This window comes from Olea europaea, chromosome 2 (genome assembly GCF_002742605.1).
Source record: "Olea europaea var. sylvestris chromosome 2, O_europaea_v1, whole genome shotgun sequence".
NCBI classification, from domain to species: Eukaryota; Viridiplantae; Streptophyta; class Magnoliopsida; order Lamiales; family Oleaceae; genus Olea; species Olea europaea.
The window spans coordinates 27,073,116-27,094,699 of NC_036238.1; the positions used below are offsets into that span (position 1 = coordinate 27,073,116).

Below are 21,584 nucleotides of genomic sequence, written 5' to 3' on the forward strand. Positions count from 1 at the left end.
AAAGATATAACATATCCATATTATTACAAATTCATAATTAATTGTTGTTTTGAATCATTTAAATATTGTATTGTATCGGGACGAAGAGTATTTCGACTTACCCCAACGTATCTTGGTTGCAGATATTCTTTTACGTAGGAGACGAAGTGTTGGTTGTCGACAATAGCCAGAGACAACTCAGTGGCGATAACAAATTTCACCATTCTGGTTTGAGCTTTTTCATCCAAATACACCCACATGGATAGGGGTGAAGTCGTAGAATCGACACCTGGACTATCAAATTACAATTGTGTTTGACCGGCTGGAAGAAATCCATATCTGACCGCACATGCTTTGTAGTGGCGGTTGAGATAGGTGATACCAATTCCTTTTTGTCATACCAATCTTTGTTGGCAGTATTTACATACTGCTCTAGATTTTGTGAGGCCATCGAAAACTTTCCCGTTAAAATCAACTTAAAGTGATCTCAACGTTTTGCTTGTTTTTTCCCCTTTCACTTTTCTCTCACAACTGGAATGTTTAATTCGGGTCTTCGTCCTCATGTTTCACTTCGAGAACGTTAATATCATTCAAATCAATTGAATTGTGGTTTCTATGATCATGAATGTCAACATCTTCAGGTATGATTACGTCATTTAGACTGACAAATTCATTCCGAAATTGACTTTGAGGCGTCCTAGACGATTCGCAATGTGGTCCACATCCCGTATTGAACAAACTCTCAACAAATGAGTGCCGATCCATTTATTTGATTGTTTGTGATGATATTCAAATATAATAACTGGTAAAAATATAAATGTAATGAGAAACGAGAATTTGACGAAATTTCAATAAATGTAATGAGAAATGAGAATTGGATGAATTGAAATTGAAACTGAATAAATTGTAAAAAAAAATGAATCAATATCGTATAATTGTAAATAATTGACTAAGTAATTGAGGCTATTTTGCACAAGAGAGTTGAAACTTTATAGAAAGAGAGTTGAAACTTGATAGAAATGAAATTATTTTGCACAACAAATACCTACCATATTCATTCTTGAATATTTTTCACTACATCTGTCATGCATATTTTTCTCGTAAAAATAAAATCGTAATAAAAAACACTACAAAACTTATTCCTTATTTCATAGTTTTGGTCTAGTTTTTAAATAGTTCATAAAAAAAGTTTTTTCTTTTAAAAGAGTGATAGACAACTAAATAATTTTTAAATAATTCACAATTTAGTCAGAAAAAATTGAACCCAATATTTAGATATTACTTATAATTGATAGGACAATAGCTTAAGCAATTTAGATAGACAACAATTAATATTCTAGATCTTTTGGACTCATAGTCACATATAAAGCAATAAGGTAGACCATCTCCTTAAACCTTTTATTTATCAAAATTAAAAAACAAAAAATTAAAGACACTAATGCAATTCCTAGTGTGTTAATTTTTTACTTACTATTTGTGTCAATGGTGTGACATTAGATTACTTGATTCTCTTTTGTAGCATTTATATGGTCGAGGATAAGGAATTCCCATTCTTACCCTCTTCCACTACTTTAATCGGCTAAAAAATGAGAATGTAAAATTAAATAATACAAATAAAATTTAAGATTTTTTAATATCATATATGATTGATTAATCAATTTCACTAAGTAAATAATAAGAGAGTATTTAGTTATTTTTTTCTCTCTCTATTATGTACTACTTTATTCGATACTAGAAAATTTGATCAACTATAATATGGATCTTGTAAAATTAAATAGGAACTACAGTTATTTGAGGTTAACAATTACGTTATATCTTTTAAGATAATTTTAACACTCAAGGTTAGCGAAATTTTAATTATATCTTCTAATTAAATAGCTAATAACTTTCTTATGGTTAAATTCATTCCGAAACGAAGATCTCAATCTCACATTAATAACATTTATATATCATCCTGAATTTTTCCTTTTCTCGTTAACAACCTTTATACATCTACAAATTTTTAGCAGAAAACCAAAGACAAAATATTATGCAAAGAATTATATAGAAATTCTGTGAAATTTAAAGGCATATAAAAAAATAACTCGATATATCAAGAATTACAAATTTGTGTCATTTCAAAACACTTGACAATTTAACCACTAAATGTGACATGATTTGTTGAAAACGAAATAAAAATAGCACATAGTTAAGAAGAGGCATGACCTCGAGCTAAATGCGTAAAAATCGAGTAGACTTTGCACTTCATTCTCCATAGTCATAGTCTTTGTTGTCACCATATGTCGAGTGTAATTACTTTGTCTTTTATTCTAGCTGACGGAACATCAAAAACAGGGCATGTTAATTTGCTTTGGCGCATGAAATTATAGCATATATGTTAAAAATAAAATATGTAAAATGAAAGAAAACCTCACGTACCTGCATCACAATCTAGGGAAATTGGAAATGTTATTAACTTCGTCGTTTCCTATCTGTACTCCCTTGAGCTTTGGCGCATTTAGCTGTCCCGAGTAAAATAAAAATTTGTCATCTCAGGGCAATGTTGAATAATCATTTGATCAAGTGAAGGGAACACAAGTTCACGGTTATGAGAGCAAAACATTTTGAATCTTGGAAGATCCATTAGTTTTATTCTCCTCAATTTACCGAACACAATTTTGCTGGGCGATTCGGTAATTTCATTTTCTTGCGTGTCCATTGAAACAACTTCTTCTAATGTCAGACATGATGATATATCTACAGATCGGAGATTAACCATGCATTTTGCAACTGACTCAGAAAACACTCTCTTAATTTTAGGACAACTGTCTACTACAGTTTCTTTGAGGTTGCGGAACGGTGCAGGTTCCATCCTTGGAAGATTTCCATTGTGTATCTCTTTCAGATAACGCATACTAATCAATTCCAGATATTTCAAATTGCCGAAGATTCCACTTGGAATGGAGCCTGTAGCATCAATAAGATATTCAGAATCCAAACCGGTTAGTTTCAGACTCTTCAAGTCACTGAAACCATCTTCAACTAACTCAATGACAGGATTGTTCCAGCCTTCCACTGACAGAGAAAGTTTGTCAGTTCTTCTCATTAATGACTTAATTCCAGGTTCCAAAAGCATGTTTCCATCAATATCGTGGAGATTCAATTCCCTTCGAAAATGATCAGATTGACTAAAGAAATTCATGCAGATTTGAAATCTTTCCAGCTTCTCAAGCTGCTCAGAGCACTCTTGTAATAATTGCGTCAGAACCCGAGCATCGAAAGCCTTAATTTGAAAAGTCTTGAGATCCTTCAATGAACTTAACTCTTTGATAATGTGCTCGTTTTCTTCATCTATTGTGTTGAGACAACTTCCCAAATACAACTCTTCTAGTTTCTTTATACCGAACAGTAAACCTGGGGGAAGTATGTGGGGATCTTCCATCAACCCCAAACCCAGAGACCTTAGGTTGCTAAGTTCTACCATTTCGTCAGAGCGAAAATCAATAGAGACAGAAGAACCAACAAATAAGAGAATTTCCAACTTCTTTAGACTTTCAAAGAATGACAATCCAATCTCTAAATCACAGTTGAACAAGCACAAAGTTCGAAGACCTGGCGGCAGTCGGATCGGTGATGGAATTTGAACTCCAGAGAAATGAATAACTCTAAGTTCCTGCATATAATCAAAAAAATCTTCGGGTATGTCAATTACACTTCCACTCCGAAAAGATTGCACCCATAAGAACTTGAGGTTCCCATACTGTAAACTACTGGGTAACGAAACCTCCCCTTGAAATGTTAGTGAGATGGCACCGTAGGATTCATGGTTATCATGTTCTAGCCACTCTGTTGTTATATCATGTTTCGCCATATACCTATGTTCACGTTTAGATGCAATCGATAAACAAAAATCTCTGATAACATCATGCAATTTGACATCCTCCCCCCTATCACCTGATAGTAACAAATGACGACTTTTTAGAGTATCAGAGATTGTATATGCCCGATTTCTGGTAGCTAATAATGTGTCGGTATATTGAAACAGTTCTAGACCCCTTGCATATGTAACCAAACTTTCAATTGAAATACTCTCGTCTTCAGGGAAAAGAGAGCATAACAAAAGAAAGGACCTATGTTCATCACTTTCCAAATAGTTGTAGCTGAACTGTATTCTTGAGTATACCTCATCACCATGTTGATAATGCCGCAATTGATTAAGTGCATCCCTCCATACATACAGTTCTCGGTTTACGAGTGTTTTGCCAACAACCTCAAGTGCAAGAGGTAAACCTTTACACTCCTCTGCAACTTGTTCTGCTATGTCCTTCAGTCCAGTAGCATCATTAGAAATCTTTGCCACATTTTGAAAAAATGCAAAAGCTTCTTCTCCAGACAAAACTCCAACTTCAATGTTACGAGCTCCCATCCTTTCAAGGACCAGTTTGTCCCGTGATGTCAACAGAATTTTCAACCCCTCAGGACGATTTAATGAAGGAATTCCCAATGTTTCCAAATTAATGTCTGTCCATACGTCATCTAATATTACTAGAATTCTCATTTTAGTAACATTTATTGACAAATCGAGCATTTCAGCAAGTTCATATTGAATTCTTATTATGTCTACATCCTTAGAAACAACTACCTTGGCAACCTCATCAAATAATTTATCTTTGAGTACTTGAGTCATTACTTCCTGTGCCATTGTGGTCTTACCTACCCCAGGCAGGCCATATATCCCAACTATGCTGATACGAGTGTCCTCTAGAGCTTTTATGATTTCCTTCTTAGTTGATATCCTTGACTTCAAAGCCTCAGACCCATGGACAGGCAGCAACTGTAGTGGTGCACGTACGCCCACCTCACCTAATTTATCACCTTTTACTTGGAGCTCATCAATTGCAGTAATCTTCTTTGTGGCATTTCTGCTCAGCAAGTAACGGGTCTTCAAATTTGGACACCTAAGGTACAGGCATCGCATTTCAGAATTTGTTGTGCTGTTCAAAAATTCATCAGCCTGTTCCTTTAAATCATCAACCTTTTTCAGCCATGCGTCCACCTCTGGGTTAATAACTAATGCATTACTTTTTGCTTGATCCACAGATAATTGCACTTCATTTCTCTTATTTTCAAGATCTTGCACTTTAGAACTCAAATTTTGAATGTTCCTATTGTAGCGAAACATGTACTTAAATTGGAGGGAAATTGCAGCAATAGTGTAATCTGCAGGCTTCTGAACAAAGGGACTGACAATGGCTTCCGCCATTATGAACTTTTCTGTTTTTGTCCGACGAGTTGAGTTAGTACTTCCAAGCTCACAAAGGAGATTTTAGCAGGTCCAGAAAAATTGGAAGTCTATTAGCTGCAAAACAAACAATGTCAGTGGAACCTATTGAATTAAGTGTCTAGGAATCACATATGAGCACAACGAGGCTACTATGTCAAAATTCAAATATATTCTCTCCTTAATGTTTGAGTGGATGATATGTTAGGGGAAATTTTTCAGGCTCAACTGAGAGAAAACTGTGAGAAACGAACAGTTCATAAGCAAAGACGGGATAACTGTTATCACTAATTTGACAGATAATTCTTATGAACTGATTATTAGATTCTCATCCAATTTCAAGAATTATCGTAAGTACGAGTCAAAGGAAATGAATATAGAAAAACTAATTGTTAGAGTTTGATTTGAAGAAGACGACAAAATTTCTGAAAAGGAGTTTGTCCCATTTGTTGCTAAAGCTAGTATTGGGGAGTTTAATTGGTTGAACTTCTAAGATTTAGGGAACAAGTCTAGACCGTCTAAAAAGGGAAATAGTTGATCACCGTGTATATAGTGTGTGTGTGTGTATATATATATTGTTTTTAAAATTATAATTTACATAAATACTACACTCATTATAACACAACACTATTTGCTAAAAAATGTTGTACTTGCTTATATGTTATTATAATTTGCTAAAGAGTTTAAAGTATCTCTATTTGAAAAGAGAAAAAAATTTCCACTATGTTTATCTATTATGTAACATGGTATCTTTTAAATATTAAAATATTTTAGTATGTATATAAAATTATAATGCTTGAAATGAATAAAAAATTAACGTTGTGTTAAAAATATAGAAAAGTCATTTGATTTTTTTATGTTAGTTATTAAATTCTAGGCTAATATTAGATATTTTATTTGTTTTAAGTTGGATTATTAGCTTCGTTCTATTTTACACATTAATGTATTTTAAAGAGTACGTGCATAATTTTTTTTTTTCCTTGTAGTGGATGGTCTTTTTTCTTTCCTTTTCTTTCTTTCTTTCTTTCTTTTCTTTACTCAAATATATAATTTTATGTTATTTAGACAAGAGACTTGACAAAAAAATTTATTTATGGAAAATATTGTGTAAAGAGAGAAAAGTGTAGTTTTCGGATGAAACAATGATACATTTTTTGGAAGAATAATAAACTATTTTTAAAAGTATGTAAAGCATTATTTAATATAATAAATTAGGTTCGATTTTTAATTTTTATTATTGTAAATAAACACGAAACAAAATATAACATAAGGATTTGGATACTCCTAGGGATAAGATTGATCATTTAAGATGGAATATCAAATCTTAAAATGGTATCTGAATTCAATAAGTTGAAATGAGCAATTCAATTCGATTATGACTTAAACGAGCACATTGATTTCAAGATTAATTTTCTCAAATGAACCACTATCTTGCAGGCATGTAACGGATAAATTTCACATCAAAGAAATGTGAAATAAATAGCATAAAGGTTTAGACTACTCCTTTTAAGGTTTGACATTTTAAGACAGAATTCCAAATCTCAATAAATAGATACTAGCTTGAATATTTTTCTTTTTTAATCAATAAGATGTTTTCTCTATATTCTATACAGTTTTCATAATTTAAATTTTGAACCAATGAGTTTTAAGTGTTAATCATCTTCGTCGCATTTATGTTGTATATGTTGGCATTGAAGCTTTAGCTGTGTTCCTTGTTGAGATGGCTTCAAGGAGATAATCAACTTTGTAAATGAATGTATAATTGATGGAGTTCGAGATATAACAAGCATAACGATTGATAGAAATGAAACTACCGTGTCAACAAATGGAGGTATCAAAGCACCAAGATTAATGAATTTCTATCACAATGTTTGACGGTCAAAGAGATGTGGCAGTAAACGAATCAATGGTAAAGGAGTGCTTTGATGACGATAATAACCAGTTTGTCCCTCTCTATCACGAGCGATGAATGGATATTATTTTGGGTAAGGGAACATGAAACAATATTGATATTTGATAAGACAGTTGATTCAGATTAGGAATATGGCGGTTCCCTCTTTTTTATGTTGAGATATAAAAATATTTTAATAATGACTGCAGCAAGAAAGTTCATGTAGAGTTTGACAAATGCATGGATTTGGGCAACACTATGGTGTGCCAATTTTTGATGAAGAAGTTGAAGTTGATGATTTTTTGAATTTGGGTAACAATGTTAATGATTGTACCATAGTTTTTTATGAGAAACCTGATACTGAAATTGAAGAGTAGTCCAAAAATTTTAGGTAAATTGTGGATTTTATTAGTGACTGTAATTTGCAGTCAATAATTTTTATTTTAATAAGAAAGAAAGAAAAAGGGGAGAGACGAGTTTGATAAGGTTTGTTTGGAATCACTGCTAGGACAATGTATGGATTTTGATTGGCGTTCAAGATGAACAATGTTGATTTGGTAAGTGCAAATGATGAAAAATGTGAATTTGAGTAAGGTTTGTTTGGAATCACTGCTAGGACAATGTATGGATTTTGATTGGCGTTCAAGATGAACAATGTTGATTTGGGAAGTGCAAATGATGAAAAATGTGAATTTGAATTAAAAGATTTTATTGTACTAACTTATTGCTAATAGAACTAAAAAGTAATTTTGAAAAGACTTCGGATGAAAATATGCTCCATGAGCTATTGGACCAAAGCATTTGATTGGGATGAATTTTTGCTTTATATTATATTCCCTTTTTTTACTTTATTAGGTCAGGACAATTCTTTATTTTTCTAAGTTAAGGATTATATTCCAAATTCACAAAAGATTGGAGTTAGGTTGGATGTATTCAATTCAAACTTTCAAATACTTTTGCGGACTTTTTTCAAGTGGTGGATTTTTGTAGAGTTCATGATACAATACTGGCTTTTATAAATTCTATAGAATTATGAAGGAAAGACCTTCAAAAACTGCTATAATACTAAATTTTCAAAGACTTTCATAAACTTCCACAAACTTTTACGCACTTTTGTAGACTTTCGTTTCAAAAGATTTTTGTAAACTTTCATTCAAAAATGTATATAATCATCAAAATATGGACTCAAAGAAAGTAAAACAATTGAAGTTGTATGAAAACAATTTTACGAATAAAAGTCACCCATGCTTATCGAGATAAAAAGAAAAAATGAAATTCCACAATGGACCAAAGAAACAACAAAAATGGAAAAATTCACAGTGGCAAAAAGTAAAAATATAAATATAAATATAAAATAAAATATAGTTATAAAAGATTAATCTTTAATCTGTTGAAATTTATAATCAACCAATAGAAAAAATTTAATTACAATTTTATTTCATTTTTATGAAAAAAGAGGGCAACTGTGAAAAAAAAAAAAAGAGTGTGAGAGAGAGAGTAAGGTTAGGAAAATATTAAAGAACATTATTTCATATATTTCCTTCATCACAGTAAATGGGATGACTTTTATATTGATAATTCTTATGCAACAAAATATTGAGAGATTTTCTTTATTTTATTTTTTTTCTATATTTTGTCCCATTCTTAATACTGAAATTTTGATTCAACGAGTTCTAGAATTTTAATCAACTTCTCCATGCTTCGTTTCATCACGAGGCAGATCATAGAGTTATCCAGCATTAGATTCCACATGGATTAACTCTTTCTTGATCTAGAATTCATGGTAAATTTATGCAGCACTAAGAAAAAGATTAACCAAAATAAACTGAAATAAACGTGCATAACAGACATACATACCTTTGTTCTGTGTGTTGATTATCAGCTGCTGACTTGTTGAGAAAACAGCTAGAGTAGAAATTTGAAAAATGTACAAAAATCTGGTCGATAAAATTCAAGAAACTATTTCAGAATTATAACCATAATGAATAGTTTAGAAAATAATGCAATTGATCAGTTTCATTACCAGAAGCTTTTTACAATAACTGATTGTGTTTCCTCTTCCCTTCATTGCATGATTTCTTAAACTGACTAAGAAAGAGAAAGCAAAGAAAAACAAGTGAAGCTGCAGAGAGAGAGAGAGTAGACAATTAATCAGAAGTTTCACAAATTGAAAGAAGATGAAGTTGCTATGATGTTGGCTATTGGAATAGAGCTATATATATTGTCTCTTTGGAATCTTAATCGCTTGCAAAATGGGCTAAGAAGATAATCTCTAGAGGATAAAAGGGGTTACTTTCTTGTTTTGTTTATATTTGGAAGAAAAGAATGTTTTGTCTCATAGAATACTTGTTTTGTTTATACAAGTAGACCCACTGCCCTGCCCAAGCATCAATTCAAAAATTGATCAGAGAGAAAGAGTGAGAAGGGAAAAAGGTTTTCCCTAATGACAAACTATTACTTTTTTTACTTTGTTGCTTACGCATTCTCATGTACATCACACCTCCATTTTTCCCCTTAACCATTTTGTTTCTTTTATAGCCCATTTACCTTAGATGCTTTTACCCTTATGCGTATTTTTGAATACATCACACAACTGCATCAATAAACTTATTCCCTATTTGTGTTTTTGGTCTCGTTTTAATCTAGCTCGATTAAAAAAAATAAAATAAAAGGAAGAATATCTTTTCAAAGAATGATAAACAGCTAAACAATTTATAAATAATTCATAATTTAGTTAGAAACAATTTAAACAAATATCTTGATGTTACTTATAATTGATGGGAAAATAGCTTAAACAATTAGATAGGCAGCGTTAATATCCAAGATCTTTTCAACTCTAAGTCACATATAAAGTAATAAGGTGGACCATTCACACTTTTATTTTTTACTTACTATTTGTGTAAATGTTTTGATATTAGATTACTTGATTCTCTGTTGTAAGATTTACATAATAGCCACTACTTCAATCAGGCTAAAGAATGAGATAATAGAATTAGACAATATAATAAATGTTAGACAATTTGTTGTCAAATGACCTCCCGGACGATGATGTAAACTTAGTTTTATTTAATTTCAATTGGCATTGACCATATGACTGAACGATATGTCAACACCACTATTGAGACGACCCAACCCAATTTTTCACAAACCATTAGAAGCAACCTAATTTAATAGTGTTGCTCGTGGCCTGTCCCATTAATTGGAAAGCTATGATACCCATTTGGAGCCCATTATCTTTGTGTTGGGCCTTTTGGGCCACCAATTTTAACTAACCTAACTTACCTTTTTGGTCTCTCACTTGGGCTATAATTTTCGATTGTTTGTGCCTCCAAGAAAATGTGTCTTTTGCCTTCTCTTTGTGATTTGGCCTCTGCTCAGTCTCGACCTTCTCTCTTGTGTAACTTGTGTGGTTTCTCTTGGGTGATATTGCTCTTCCTTTGGCCGTCTCTTTGTGGGTATGAATAGCAACCGTGAGTGGGAAGAAGAAAAGAGGGATTGAGGTGTGTCTCGCAAGTGGTGGTGTTGATTTGATTGGAAACTAAGCCCGATATCATCTTGGTATTGCTGGATTTTCACATAACAATAAATAATATTATTTACGGTTGAATAATTAATTTTACTTAGTAAATAATAAGGAAATATTTTATTATGTACTAGTTTATGACACTAGAAAAGTCATTAAATATTTTACTATTATGTACAATTAAATATAGACTTACAGTTATTTGAGGTCAACGAATTTAAATTTTATCTTTTAAGATAATTTTAATGCTCAAAGGTTAACAAAATTTTAATTATATTTTCTACTTAAATAGCTAATTACTTTCTTGTGGTTAAATTTATTCTGAAATGAAGATATCAATTTCTCACAAACAACATTTATGTCATCTTGAATTCTTCCTATTCTCTGTAACAACCTTTATACATATATAAATGTTTGGCAGAAAACTAAAGAACAAATATTATGCAAAGAATTATATTAAAATTACGTGAAATTCAAAGACATGGAAAAATAACTCGACCTACCAAGAATTACATATTTGAGTCATTTCAAATACTTAAAAATTAAACCACTAAGCATGACATGCTTTATCTAAACCAAAAATAAAAATAGTACATACTTAGGAGGAGGAGGAGGATGTGAAAAAAAAATAAAAAATCGACTAGACTTCACAAAGATTGAGAGCAAAACATTTTGAATCTTGAAAGACCTATTAGTTTTGTGCGCCTCAATTCACGGAACACAATTTTGCTAGCCATTCCTTCTTCTTTGACCACTTCTTCTCCTCTTCCAATGATTTCTTCCATTTCATTACGAAAATGGACATATAGAGTTTCTAAAGCCACAAACGAATTAGTCATAGAAGTCGGGAATAAATACCTCACCCTGTTACTTCAAGTGATTTTAAATTCTGGAAGACACAGATTCTTTTAGGAACCATTCTTATAATAGGCACTAAGTAATCTCCATTTTTGAGGTCCAATAATTCTGATTGACCATGTATACTAATTCTTCTTCATTGTCTTTATTAATATTTAGATCCTCATAATCAAATATTACACTTGGTGCCCTATAATCCCGTATTTCAAGAGTTTCAAGATTTTGCAATAGTTCAGTCTAATTGGATTGTGCAATGTTTGCTAGATTATCACAATTTCGCACTTCCATGTTCCTTGATCTATTCAGAGATCTTAATGGCGTTTCCACCATGCTTAGTATCTTTTCTATGCTACCTGTTAGGACCTTTCTTTAGCTGCTCAAGGTGATTTTCGGGCTCAGTTAACCTTTAAACACCGAATCAACACCAAAAAATTGAAGAGACCGACCGTTGGCGCTGCTTGCTTCCTATGGTTGCTATTCTTCCTTTTGCTTGTTGTTTCCTCACTCACTTAGGATGAATACTACACAGGTAAGGGTCATAAAGACACAAGCAAAAGGTAGAGAAGATCAATCAGTAGGATGCACGAAGGAGAAGAAGAAGGCAGCCACTCTCTCTCTCGGGTTCTATCAAAAACGGGACAAGTAGGAAGAAAGAGAGTTACCAATATATATAATAGTCCAATGAAAAATTTAAGGTAAGTTATACATATGGTAAGTAGGCTCAACTAGGGTTATGGCCCAATAGCACACCAACAAGCCACAAAGGTTTATTAGCCATCCAATAGGTAAAACAACGTTAAGTCGGGTCATCCCATTATTCGGTGTTGATTTATCATTCAGTCATTCATGTCAACTGATAAAACTGATTTTCATTATCGCCTGGGAGGTCGTTTGACAACAAATGTCTAACAACCTCCACCTTGGTGTCAAAGGACCTGCAAAGAGAAAACGTTTTCCATTAGTGACACCTCTAACAGAAAATCGATAAAATTGAAAATCATTTACCTATATCGATATTTAGAAGCTCCTTGCAACTTCTAAACTTTACCAGTGGCAGCACTTTCGTGCCCATATCTGAAGGATTATATTGTGTGTGAATTTTTTCAAGTCTTACTACTTCTTGTGATATTATATCCCTAATGAAGTGTAGCCTAACATCGATATGTTTAGTGTGTTCGTGAAAAATAGGATTCCTACACAGATGTATGGATGATTGACTATCAGAATACACAACCACATACTCATTCAAGACACTTAGTTCATGAAGTAGACCTCCAAACCATAGAGCCTCTTTAATTGCTTCAGTGGTGGCTTTATATTTTGACTCTGTAGTGGATAGTGCAACTATGTGTTGTAACTGTGATTTCCAACTAACACACGAATTTGATAAGGTGAATACGTAAGAGGAAGTTGATTTCCTACCATCCCTATCTCCTGCATAGTCAATTTCACGCCTTCCTTATTAGCACTAAATTTTAGGCCTACGTCACTTGTACCCTTCAAATATCTTAAAAGCCACTTTAATGTTTCCCAATGTTTAGGACCTGGATTAGACATGTACCTACTGAGAGTACTAACAGCGAATCCTAAGTCCGGTCTAGTGCAAACCATCAAATACATTATGGAACCAATCACATTTGAGTATGGAATTTTACTCATGTATTCCACTTCACGTTCATTGTAGGGAGCTTGTTCTTTAGATAGAACAAAATGGTTTGCAAGAGGCAATGTGACATGTTTGCAGTCACTCATATTAAACCTTTTCAACACCTTTGATATGTATGGAGACTGATGCAAGAATACGATAAATTTGACCTATTTCGTTCTATTTCCATGCCTAGAATCGTTTTAGCCTTTCCTAGGTCTTTCATGTCAAATTCTCCACTAAGGTCTGCTTTTATATTATTTATCCACTTAGGAGATGATCCAACTAAAAGCATGTCGTCCACATAGAGCAACAAGAACAAATAATTGTTATCAGTCTCGTTGTGTTGAAAATATAGGCAGTGATTGAATTTACTTCTTTGAAATCCTATAGTGAGTACAAAGGAATCAAACCTCTTGTACCACTGTCTAGGTGATTGCTTTAGACCGTATAGGGATCTCTTCAGAAAACACACATAATCAGGTTTTAACTTGTCTTTAAAACCTTTTGGTTGATTTATAAAGATTTGTTCATCAAGCTCTCCATGTAAAAAAGTGATTTTTACATCGAGTTGTTCAAGTTCTCAGTCAAAGAGCGCAACCAATGCAAGCATGACCCTAATAGTAGTGTACTTGACAACTGGTGAGAAAATCTCGTTATAATCAACACCTTCTTTTTGTGTGTAACCCTTCGCTACTAACCTAGCCTTAAATCTTAAGGGTTCTGTACTACTAGTACCTTCCTTAACCTTAAAGACCCGTTTGCAATCAACGATTGATTTATTCTTAGGTTTCGGTACTAACTCCCAAGTTTGCTTCTTTTCTAGAGAACTCATCTCTTATTTCATAGCCTTAAGCCACTCCTTAGATTGACCACTATTCATAGCCTCTTCAAAAGTTTCCAGCTCCCTATCAACTAGTTCTTCGTAACTAGCGTATGCAAAATCCAATTCAGATTCAAACCCGAACCTCCTAGGTTCTCTCGTTTGTCTTCTCTCTCTATCTCTAAATAAATTATAGTTAGCTAATGGATTTTTTTCCTCAGGATGCTCTTCTATCACTACTTCATTTTCCTCTTCAGGTTCTTGGACCTGAATCTCCACCTCACTCGAAGTACTAGGTACTAATGTGTTAAATTTTCCTAACTCCACGTTAAACCGATTTCTTTCTTCACCTGATTCAGTTTCACTTACAGGTTCGATTTCATTTCTTAGACAAGGCATCTCACTCTCATTAAATGTGACATCCCTACTCACGATGATCTTAACTCCTTTTTGGCTTCCATCCCATAACCTATAGCCCTTAACCCCTTCGGGATATCCTAGAAAGACACACTTCCTGGCTCTAGGTTCTAATTTTCCCTCACTTTGATGAGAGAAGGCAGCACAACCAAACTCTTTAAGCATTGAGTAGTCACCCAATTTTCCAGACCATTTCTCATGTGAAGTATCACCATTTCATGCAATCGATGGAGTCAAATTTATCAGATAACAGGCAGTTACAACGGATTCACCCCAAAATGACTTAGGAACCCCAGAACTGAACATCATGCAGCGCACTTTATCTAGTATGGTTCTATTCATTCTTTCTGCTACCCCGTTTTGTTGGGGAGTATAAGGAACCGTTTTGTGCCTTGTTATTCTACTTTCTTTACACATCCTATCGAATTCAGCATTACAGAATTCTAGGCCGTTATCTGTCCTTAAAAATTTGATCCTCTTGCTAGTTTGGTTTTCCATTTGTTTCTTCCAGTTGTTAAAGTTATGGAAGGTTTCAGTTTTATCTTTCAATAGATAGACCCACACTTTCCTGGTGTAGTCATCTATGATAGATAGGAAATACCTATTCCCACCCGATGTGGGATTACTAGCAGGACCCCACAGATCAGAATGCATATATTCAAACATGCTTTTAGTCTTATGCGTACTAGTGGAGAACGACACTCTATGGTGTTTTCCGAGCACACAGTGATCACAGAACGATAGGTCAGACACACAATTATTACCAAATGCACCTTTTTCATTAAGTAGCTTAAGTCCCTCAATGCCTACGTGTGCAAGCTTACTATGCCACGTATGTGTGTGATCGATTTTAGCGGAAGAAATAGAGGAGTTTAATCCTCTAATCACTTCCCCAGTAGTGATGTAAATATCGTTTTTCTTGATTCCCTTAATAGAGATTAACGCACCCTTCATCATTTTAAACATACCGTTTCCAATTTTACCGGTAAAGTTGTCTTTCTCAAGTCTTCCTACTGAAATCAAATTCCTAGATAATTCAGGAATGTATCTAACTTCCTTTAACATGTACACAAAGCCAGTGTTAAATTTTATCTTTATATCCCCAATTCCAGCAATTGTATAGACAAAGTTATCACACAGAACTACTTGCCCATCATTAGATTCTTGCAAGTTTTCAAACCAGTTCTTTTAAGACGTCACATGAAAAGACGCACCAGAATCTAATATCCATTCATGCATGTGAGAATTAGTAGTTAGATTCAATTCAGTAGTGTATGCGACTGGACTAGTGATCACATAGACTTCACCGTTTTCGGTATCGGTGGTAGAGGATAACACATTTACCTCATCTCTTTCCTTAACCTTTTGTTTTCCCCTTTCTTTATGGCAGTCTTTTATAAAATGCCCTGTGCCTCCACAGCCATAGCATTTTCTAGCCTTAGTTCTAGACTTTGACCTAGGTCTACCATTCCCCTTCTTTTTCCAACTATTACTACTTGATTCGCCACTACTTTGGTATCCATCATGACTGGCTTGCCTAAATTGAGTTCTACCCCATATCATATGCAACTCTCCACTCCTCCTATCCTGTTTTTCAGCCCTCATTTCCATCTCTTTACTCCTAAGAGAATCTACGACAATTTTAGGTGTTAACATGTCCCTACCATACTTAATAGCATTCTTAACCTCTTTATAAGAGTCCGGGATTGAATTGAGCAAGATAATAGCCTTATAGGTCTCAGACACGGCTTCGTCACAATTGACAATATCTTGCACCAATTTGTTAAATACATCTAAATTGTTGTCGAGATCCTTTGAAGGATCCATCTTAAAGCTGAAGAATCGTTCGAGTAGGTAGAGTTTATTCGGTGCAGATTTAAGCAAGTACAAGTCTTCTAGTCTCTTCCAAAGTTCTTTGGTGGTTTTTAGTTTTCTCACTTTTCTTAAGACAGCGTCAGACAAGTGTAATATTATTGAGGTATGGGCAAGCTCATCGGCTTCCTCTTTTTGTTCTTTTGAGATGTCAGGTGCAAAATTGCCTTCGATGGCTTTTGACACCTTTTGTTGGACTAATATGCCTCTCATCTTTTGTTGCCAGATAGAGAAGTCCCCTTTACCGTTAAATATTTCCAAATCAAAATTATGTGTTGTCATTGGTTAACACACTAATTAAACCACACGAAATAGTATTGGAAAGCGTGATAAGGTAATATCTTGTTAATTCTTAGCAAAAGTAACAATAAACCTAAACGCTACGTCCACCAAGAAATACCAAGCACTTAAATCAAAAGAACAAGCACTCAATTAACGCAATTAATCCTAGTTCTAGCACAAGCAATGGTTACCCCTTCACTGTAACCCCAAAACCTAACGATCATCCCACACGATGATCTTGCTATTGCTGAATTTAAATGGATTAAGCCAATTTACCAGAGTGGACCTATTTGAGTTCGTAGAGTGGAGAAAAATGAGCTTGCTGTTCAATTTCAGTCGGTGTCGCACCAGGGGCAAAATCGTCCAACTTTTTCTGTGTAACCTGAAACACAAAACAAAGTATATCAGCGCGTTCAGTATATCGAAACAAGCAAGTTACCTAAAGACAGCTTCGCCAAACTGCCGCCCATGCACCGCCTCACCAGGGGCGCCTCGACCTGCTGGTAATGGGTATGGCCTCCGTTTGTCCAACCGAGCTTTGGTTTGTGAGTAATTGAAGAATTTTAGATTCGGGTGCAATGTTGAAAATGCAAAAATCAACCGATTTTGAGCCGATTTTTGCCAACCAAGCTCTGATACCAGATGTTAGGACCTTTCTCTAGCTGCTCAAGGTGATTTACGGGCTCAATTAACCTCTAAGCACCGAATCAACACCAAAAAATTGAAGAGACCGACCGTTGGCGCTGCTTGCTTCCTATGGTTGCTATTCTTCCTTTTGCTTGTTGTTTCCTCACTCACTTAGGATGAATACCACACAGGTAAGGGTCACAAAGACACAAGCAAAAGGTAGAGAAGATCAATCAGTAGGATGCACGAAGGAGAAGAAGAAGGCAGCCACTCTCTCTCTCGGGTTCTATCAAAAAACGGGACAAGTAGGAAGAAAGAGAGTTACCAATAAATAATATAATAGTCCAATGACAAACTTAAGGTAAGTTATACATATGGTAAGTAGGCTCGACTAGGGTTATGGCCCAATAGCACACCAACAAGCCACAAAGGTTTATTAGCCATCCAATAGGTAAAACAACGTTAAGTCGGGTCATCCCATTATTCGATGTTGATTTATCATTCAGTCATTCATGTCGACTGATAAAACTGGTTTTCATTATCGCCCGGGAGGTTGTTTGACAACAGATGTCTAACACTACCAAAGCTGTCAACAGTTAACCTCTCCATGTCGAGCAATTGAACCTGTGAAATTCACTTAATAGTGTCGACCGAAGTTCTCATCATAAACATCATTGATCTCTAGGTCAATAAATAATTGCAAGGATTAGATGAGTCTTGACGGTGTATAATTAGCCCTGGTTTAATAAAAGCTAAGCCATTCTACAAAAACTGTCTCTAATTCATTTTATTATAGGCCAAATTATCTATTCTTGTACGGAAATAGAAATAAATGACGTTAAGATCAGTTTTCCTAATTTCCCTTATTCTCCTGAATTGATGCGAGCACACAAAAGGAATAGCAATGTTTGATGAAGAACAACTTTATTTGATTGAGATCTAAAATATATTCAAATCATTGTTGAGCCAATACTCCACGAACCTTGCTTTTTGCTTGCGTGGCATAACAGATCAAAGGGAGAACCAAGTGTAAAAGGCTCACATAAAGTACGTGAACCACTCCCCTATCCAGGCTAGCCAAAAATCATTATTAAAGCGCTCATGGGCAAGTGACTAAAATGTGATACTATAACAAATCAGTTACGACCTAACTAATAAAAGGCCCCCACCTGTCATTTCTCCTAGAATGATTGACTTGTCCCAGAACTTTAAGAAAAACCTATAAATATTTCCAGCTAAGAACAGAGCTTGCAAATTCAAATATCACTCTCGCAAATAGTCATTTCTCCTCTTATTCCAATTTGAGCATCAAAACTAGTGAGTTTAGGAAGCGAAGATATTAATTAAATGATAGGAATTTGTTGATCTAATTTCTATCGTAAAAAAAATTGGCATCATCTATGGAAACTAGAGCAAATTAAACTACGGAATTCTCTATTATAGCTGAGAAAACCTTTGAGATATGAGGAAATAAACCACGCAAAAGAAAATCAAGCATTAGCTGGAGTGTCAGAAGATAAGAACTGAAAGGTTAGCAGCTTCCCAACCAGTACAACGGTGAGATCAGAGGGACAACAAGATATCACAGGAGAACTATGAGAAAATCAGTTTCCCACTAAATCCATCGCTTACAAACAAAAAAGTTAGCAGCGAAGGCCATCCAGAAAATATGTATTGATGGTGGAACAAGCTACTCTGTTTGCAAAGATACAAAGCCTGAAAGGTAAAGTATTGGAAAATGTCCAGCTTCGGGAATCATTGAAAAAATAGGCAATTTTTCAGTCTATAGCTTCTTCAATCACCTCTACAGAGCCTAAAATTGAAATTTTAGAAATCAGAAAGAAGGTAACCGTAATCCATATAGTAATAGCAAGAGAAAGTTTTACCACATGCTTTTGGAAAATTAAAACACAAACAACGTGCTGTGTGATGAATCATTTTACCAAATACTAAAATATAGCTCATGGATCTTTGTGTCGAATTCTCACTACCTCACCAAAGAAAGCTGGGTCCTTGCGGATAGGCCACTCTATTAGTAAAAATCGGAGAGGAGCTCTAGGCACATCAAGGGTATATAACTTTAACATCATCAAGGATATTTGTATATGACGAAATCCTTGGACGACCTACCTAAAGTAGGCAAACATAATTATTTTCCTCATTCAATCGTACGTGAGGTATTCCACGAACAAATGCGAAATGCCCTTAAAATAAAATCAAAGAATCCTATACAGGAATCGTGAAAGTAATAAAAAAGAAGACATAAGAGATCCCAAAAATATCGTTGCTATAGTTAAAATGAGTAACCTAGATGATCGATTGGAAATGGATGACTCAATCGACCATTGCTTAACTGATTACATGTCAAAGCTAGCTACGGTCAAAGAGCTAAAATGATTTCTTGTTAGCTCAGAAGATGCTAGCAAAACTCTAAATACTGAAAAGCTTCCTAGTTGTGAACCAAGATGTGTTCACTTAAAAACATGCTAACATGGTAGGAATAGATCCCAAGATTGCTTGTCACACCCAAAAAATTGAACCCAAGATCAAGCATAAGATGTACAGGTGCCAACCAATGAGCACGGAAAAATTAGAGGCATTGAAAATCTAAGTAGATAAGATGTTAGAAACTGGCTTTATCTGCAAAGCTCGTCCAGTTTGCGTATGTAATATGGTCTTAGTACTAAAGAACAACAAAAAATGGCGAAAAGGCCAAGATTTTAAGGTCTTGATCAATGCTTTTCCCAAAAACAGCTTTACGCTCCCCAGAATTGATCAACTGCTGGATGCAACATGGCACTAGCTGTTAAGCTTCATGGATGTATATTTAGGATATAATCAAATCTCCGTACATGAATCTAATGAGAAACATATCACATTCATGACAGATCAAGGATTATACTTTTATAAATTAATGTCTTATGGGCTGAAAAATGCGGGGGCCAAGTATCAAAGGCCAGTAAACAAAAGCTCCGTGAATCAATTAGGAAAACAATGAAAGTATACATTGATGATATGTTGATGAAAAGCCTTCAAGTTGAGAACTACTTAAAATACTTAGAAGAGGCTTTCAATGTATTACAAAAATACATGATTAAGCTCAATCAGCTAAAATGCACTTCGAAAAGTTCCTCGAATATATGGTCGATCCATGAGGTATCGAAGTGAATCCCAATCGAATTCAATCCTCGATAAAAATGTAATTCCCATCTAAACTAAAATAGTTACAAAGCCTAATGGAAAGGGTCGCTGTCCTATGTAGGTTTAAATCATGAGCAATAGACAAATGTTCCCTTATCTTCCAAGTATTGTAAGGAAGAAAAAAATTTGAATATAATAATGAATATGAACAAGCATTCCAGGTTCTAAAAGACCACCAAGAAAAAGCACCCCTACTATTGAAAATAAAGAAAAGCTACTGCCAAGCTTCATGTTGGTAAAAGAAAGACAACAACAATTACAAGCCTACTATGCAAGTAAAGTCTTGCAATGAGCAAAGGCTAGGTATCCAGATTTGAAAAGGCAGGCCCTTGCCTTTGTTATGGCATTGCAAAAGTCTCGACCCTACTTTTAGAGCAACAATATTGAAATAGTAACTAATTTCAGCTCAAGCAAGTACTACAAAAGCTTGATGTGTCAAGAAGGTTAATGAAATGGGCAGTAGAGTTGTGACAATTCGAAATAATCTATAAAGACGATTCACAATCAAAGCATAAATGTTGGCCCATTTATTGTGGAATTGTCAGATGTTTCCATTTTTTTAGGAAAACCTGAACAGTGAACGTGGAAACTATTGATGGATAGATCGTCAAAGATACTAGTTATGGAGCAGTATAATCTTGACAAACCCGGAATGGCACAAATTAAATTGTGCACTAAGATCACTTTTAAAGCAATCAATAATATAGCTGAATATGAAACTTTATTGGGAAGCCTTGCGAAGCTTTATTGGTAAGCCTACGACAAAGAAATGCAGGCTCAAAACATAGAAATAAAAAGTGACTCACAGTTGGTAGTAAACCAAGTGAACTAAAAGTTCAAAGCCAAAGATAAAATGATAACTGTCTATCTCACAGAAGCTACAAGATCATCTCAGCATTTCAACAAATTTAAACTCACTTAGATCCCTAGAGATGGAATTGAGCATGCGGATGGTTCGTCAAAACTGGCAAATTAAATTGATACGAAACTATTTAAAATAGTGCCCCATAGAATTACTGACAAAAATATTTGTTGATCAAAAAAGAAAAGAAACCCTGTAGATATAAGATAAAGCCTCATGGATACAAGAAATAATTTCTTATATAAAAGATGTGACAGTTCCTGATGATTAAAAACAGTAGAAACGTTGCGATTAAAGGCCACAAGATATACACTACAGGGTGATATCTTATTTAAACAAAGGTT

At 34.4% G+C, this 21,584-nt stretch overlaps 1 protein-coding gene across 1 annotated transcript; it reads right to left on the reverse strand.

Annotated features, from left to right (window-relative positions):
• Positions 1 to 2,048: 2,048 nt before the first annotated feature.
• On the reverse strand, positions 2,049 to 9,298 carry LOC111369088 (probable disease resistance protein At4g27220). The gene is made up of 4 exons (XM_022990575.1): positions 9,154 to 9,298; positions 8,988 to 9,067; positions 2,398 to 5,317; positions 2,049 to 2,292 (listed from the first exon to the last, which is right to left on the reverse strand). The coding sequence occupies exon 3, from the start codon at positions 5,219 to 5,221 to the stop codon at positions 2,477 to 2,479; it is 2,745 nt and encodes a 914-aa protein (XP_022846343.1). The 5' UTR covers positions 5,222 to 5,317; positions 8,988 to 9,067; positions 9,154 to 9,298; the 3' UTR covers positions 2,049 to 2,292; positions 2,398 to 2,476.
• Between the last annotated feature and the right edge of the window lie 12,286 nt (positions 9,299 to 21,584).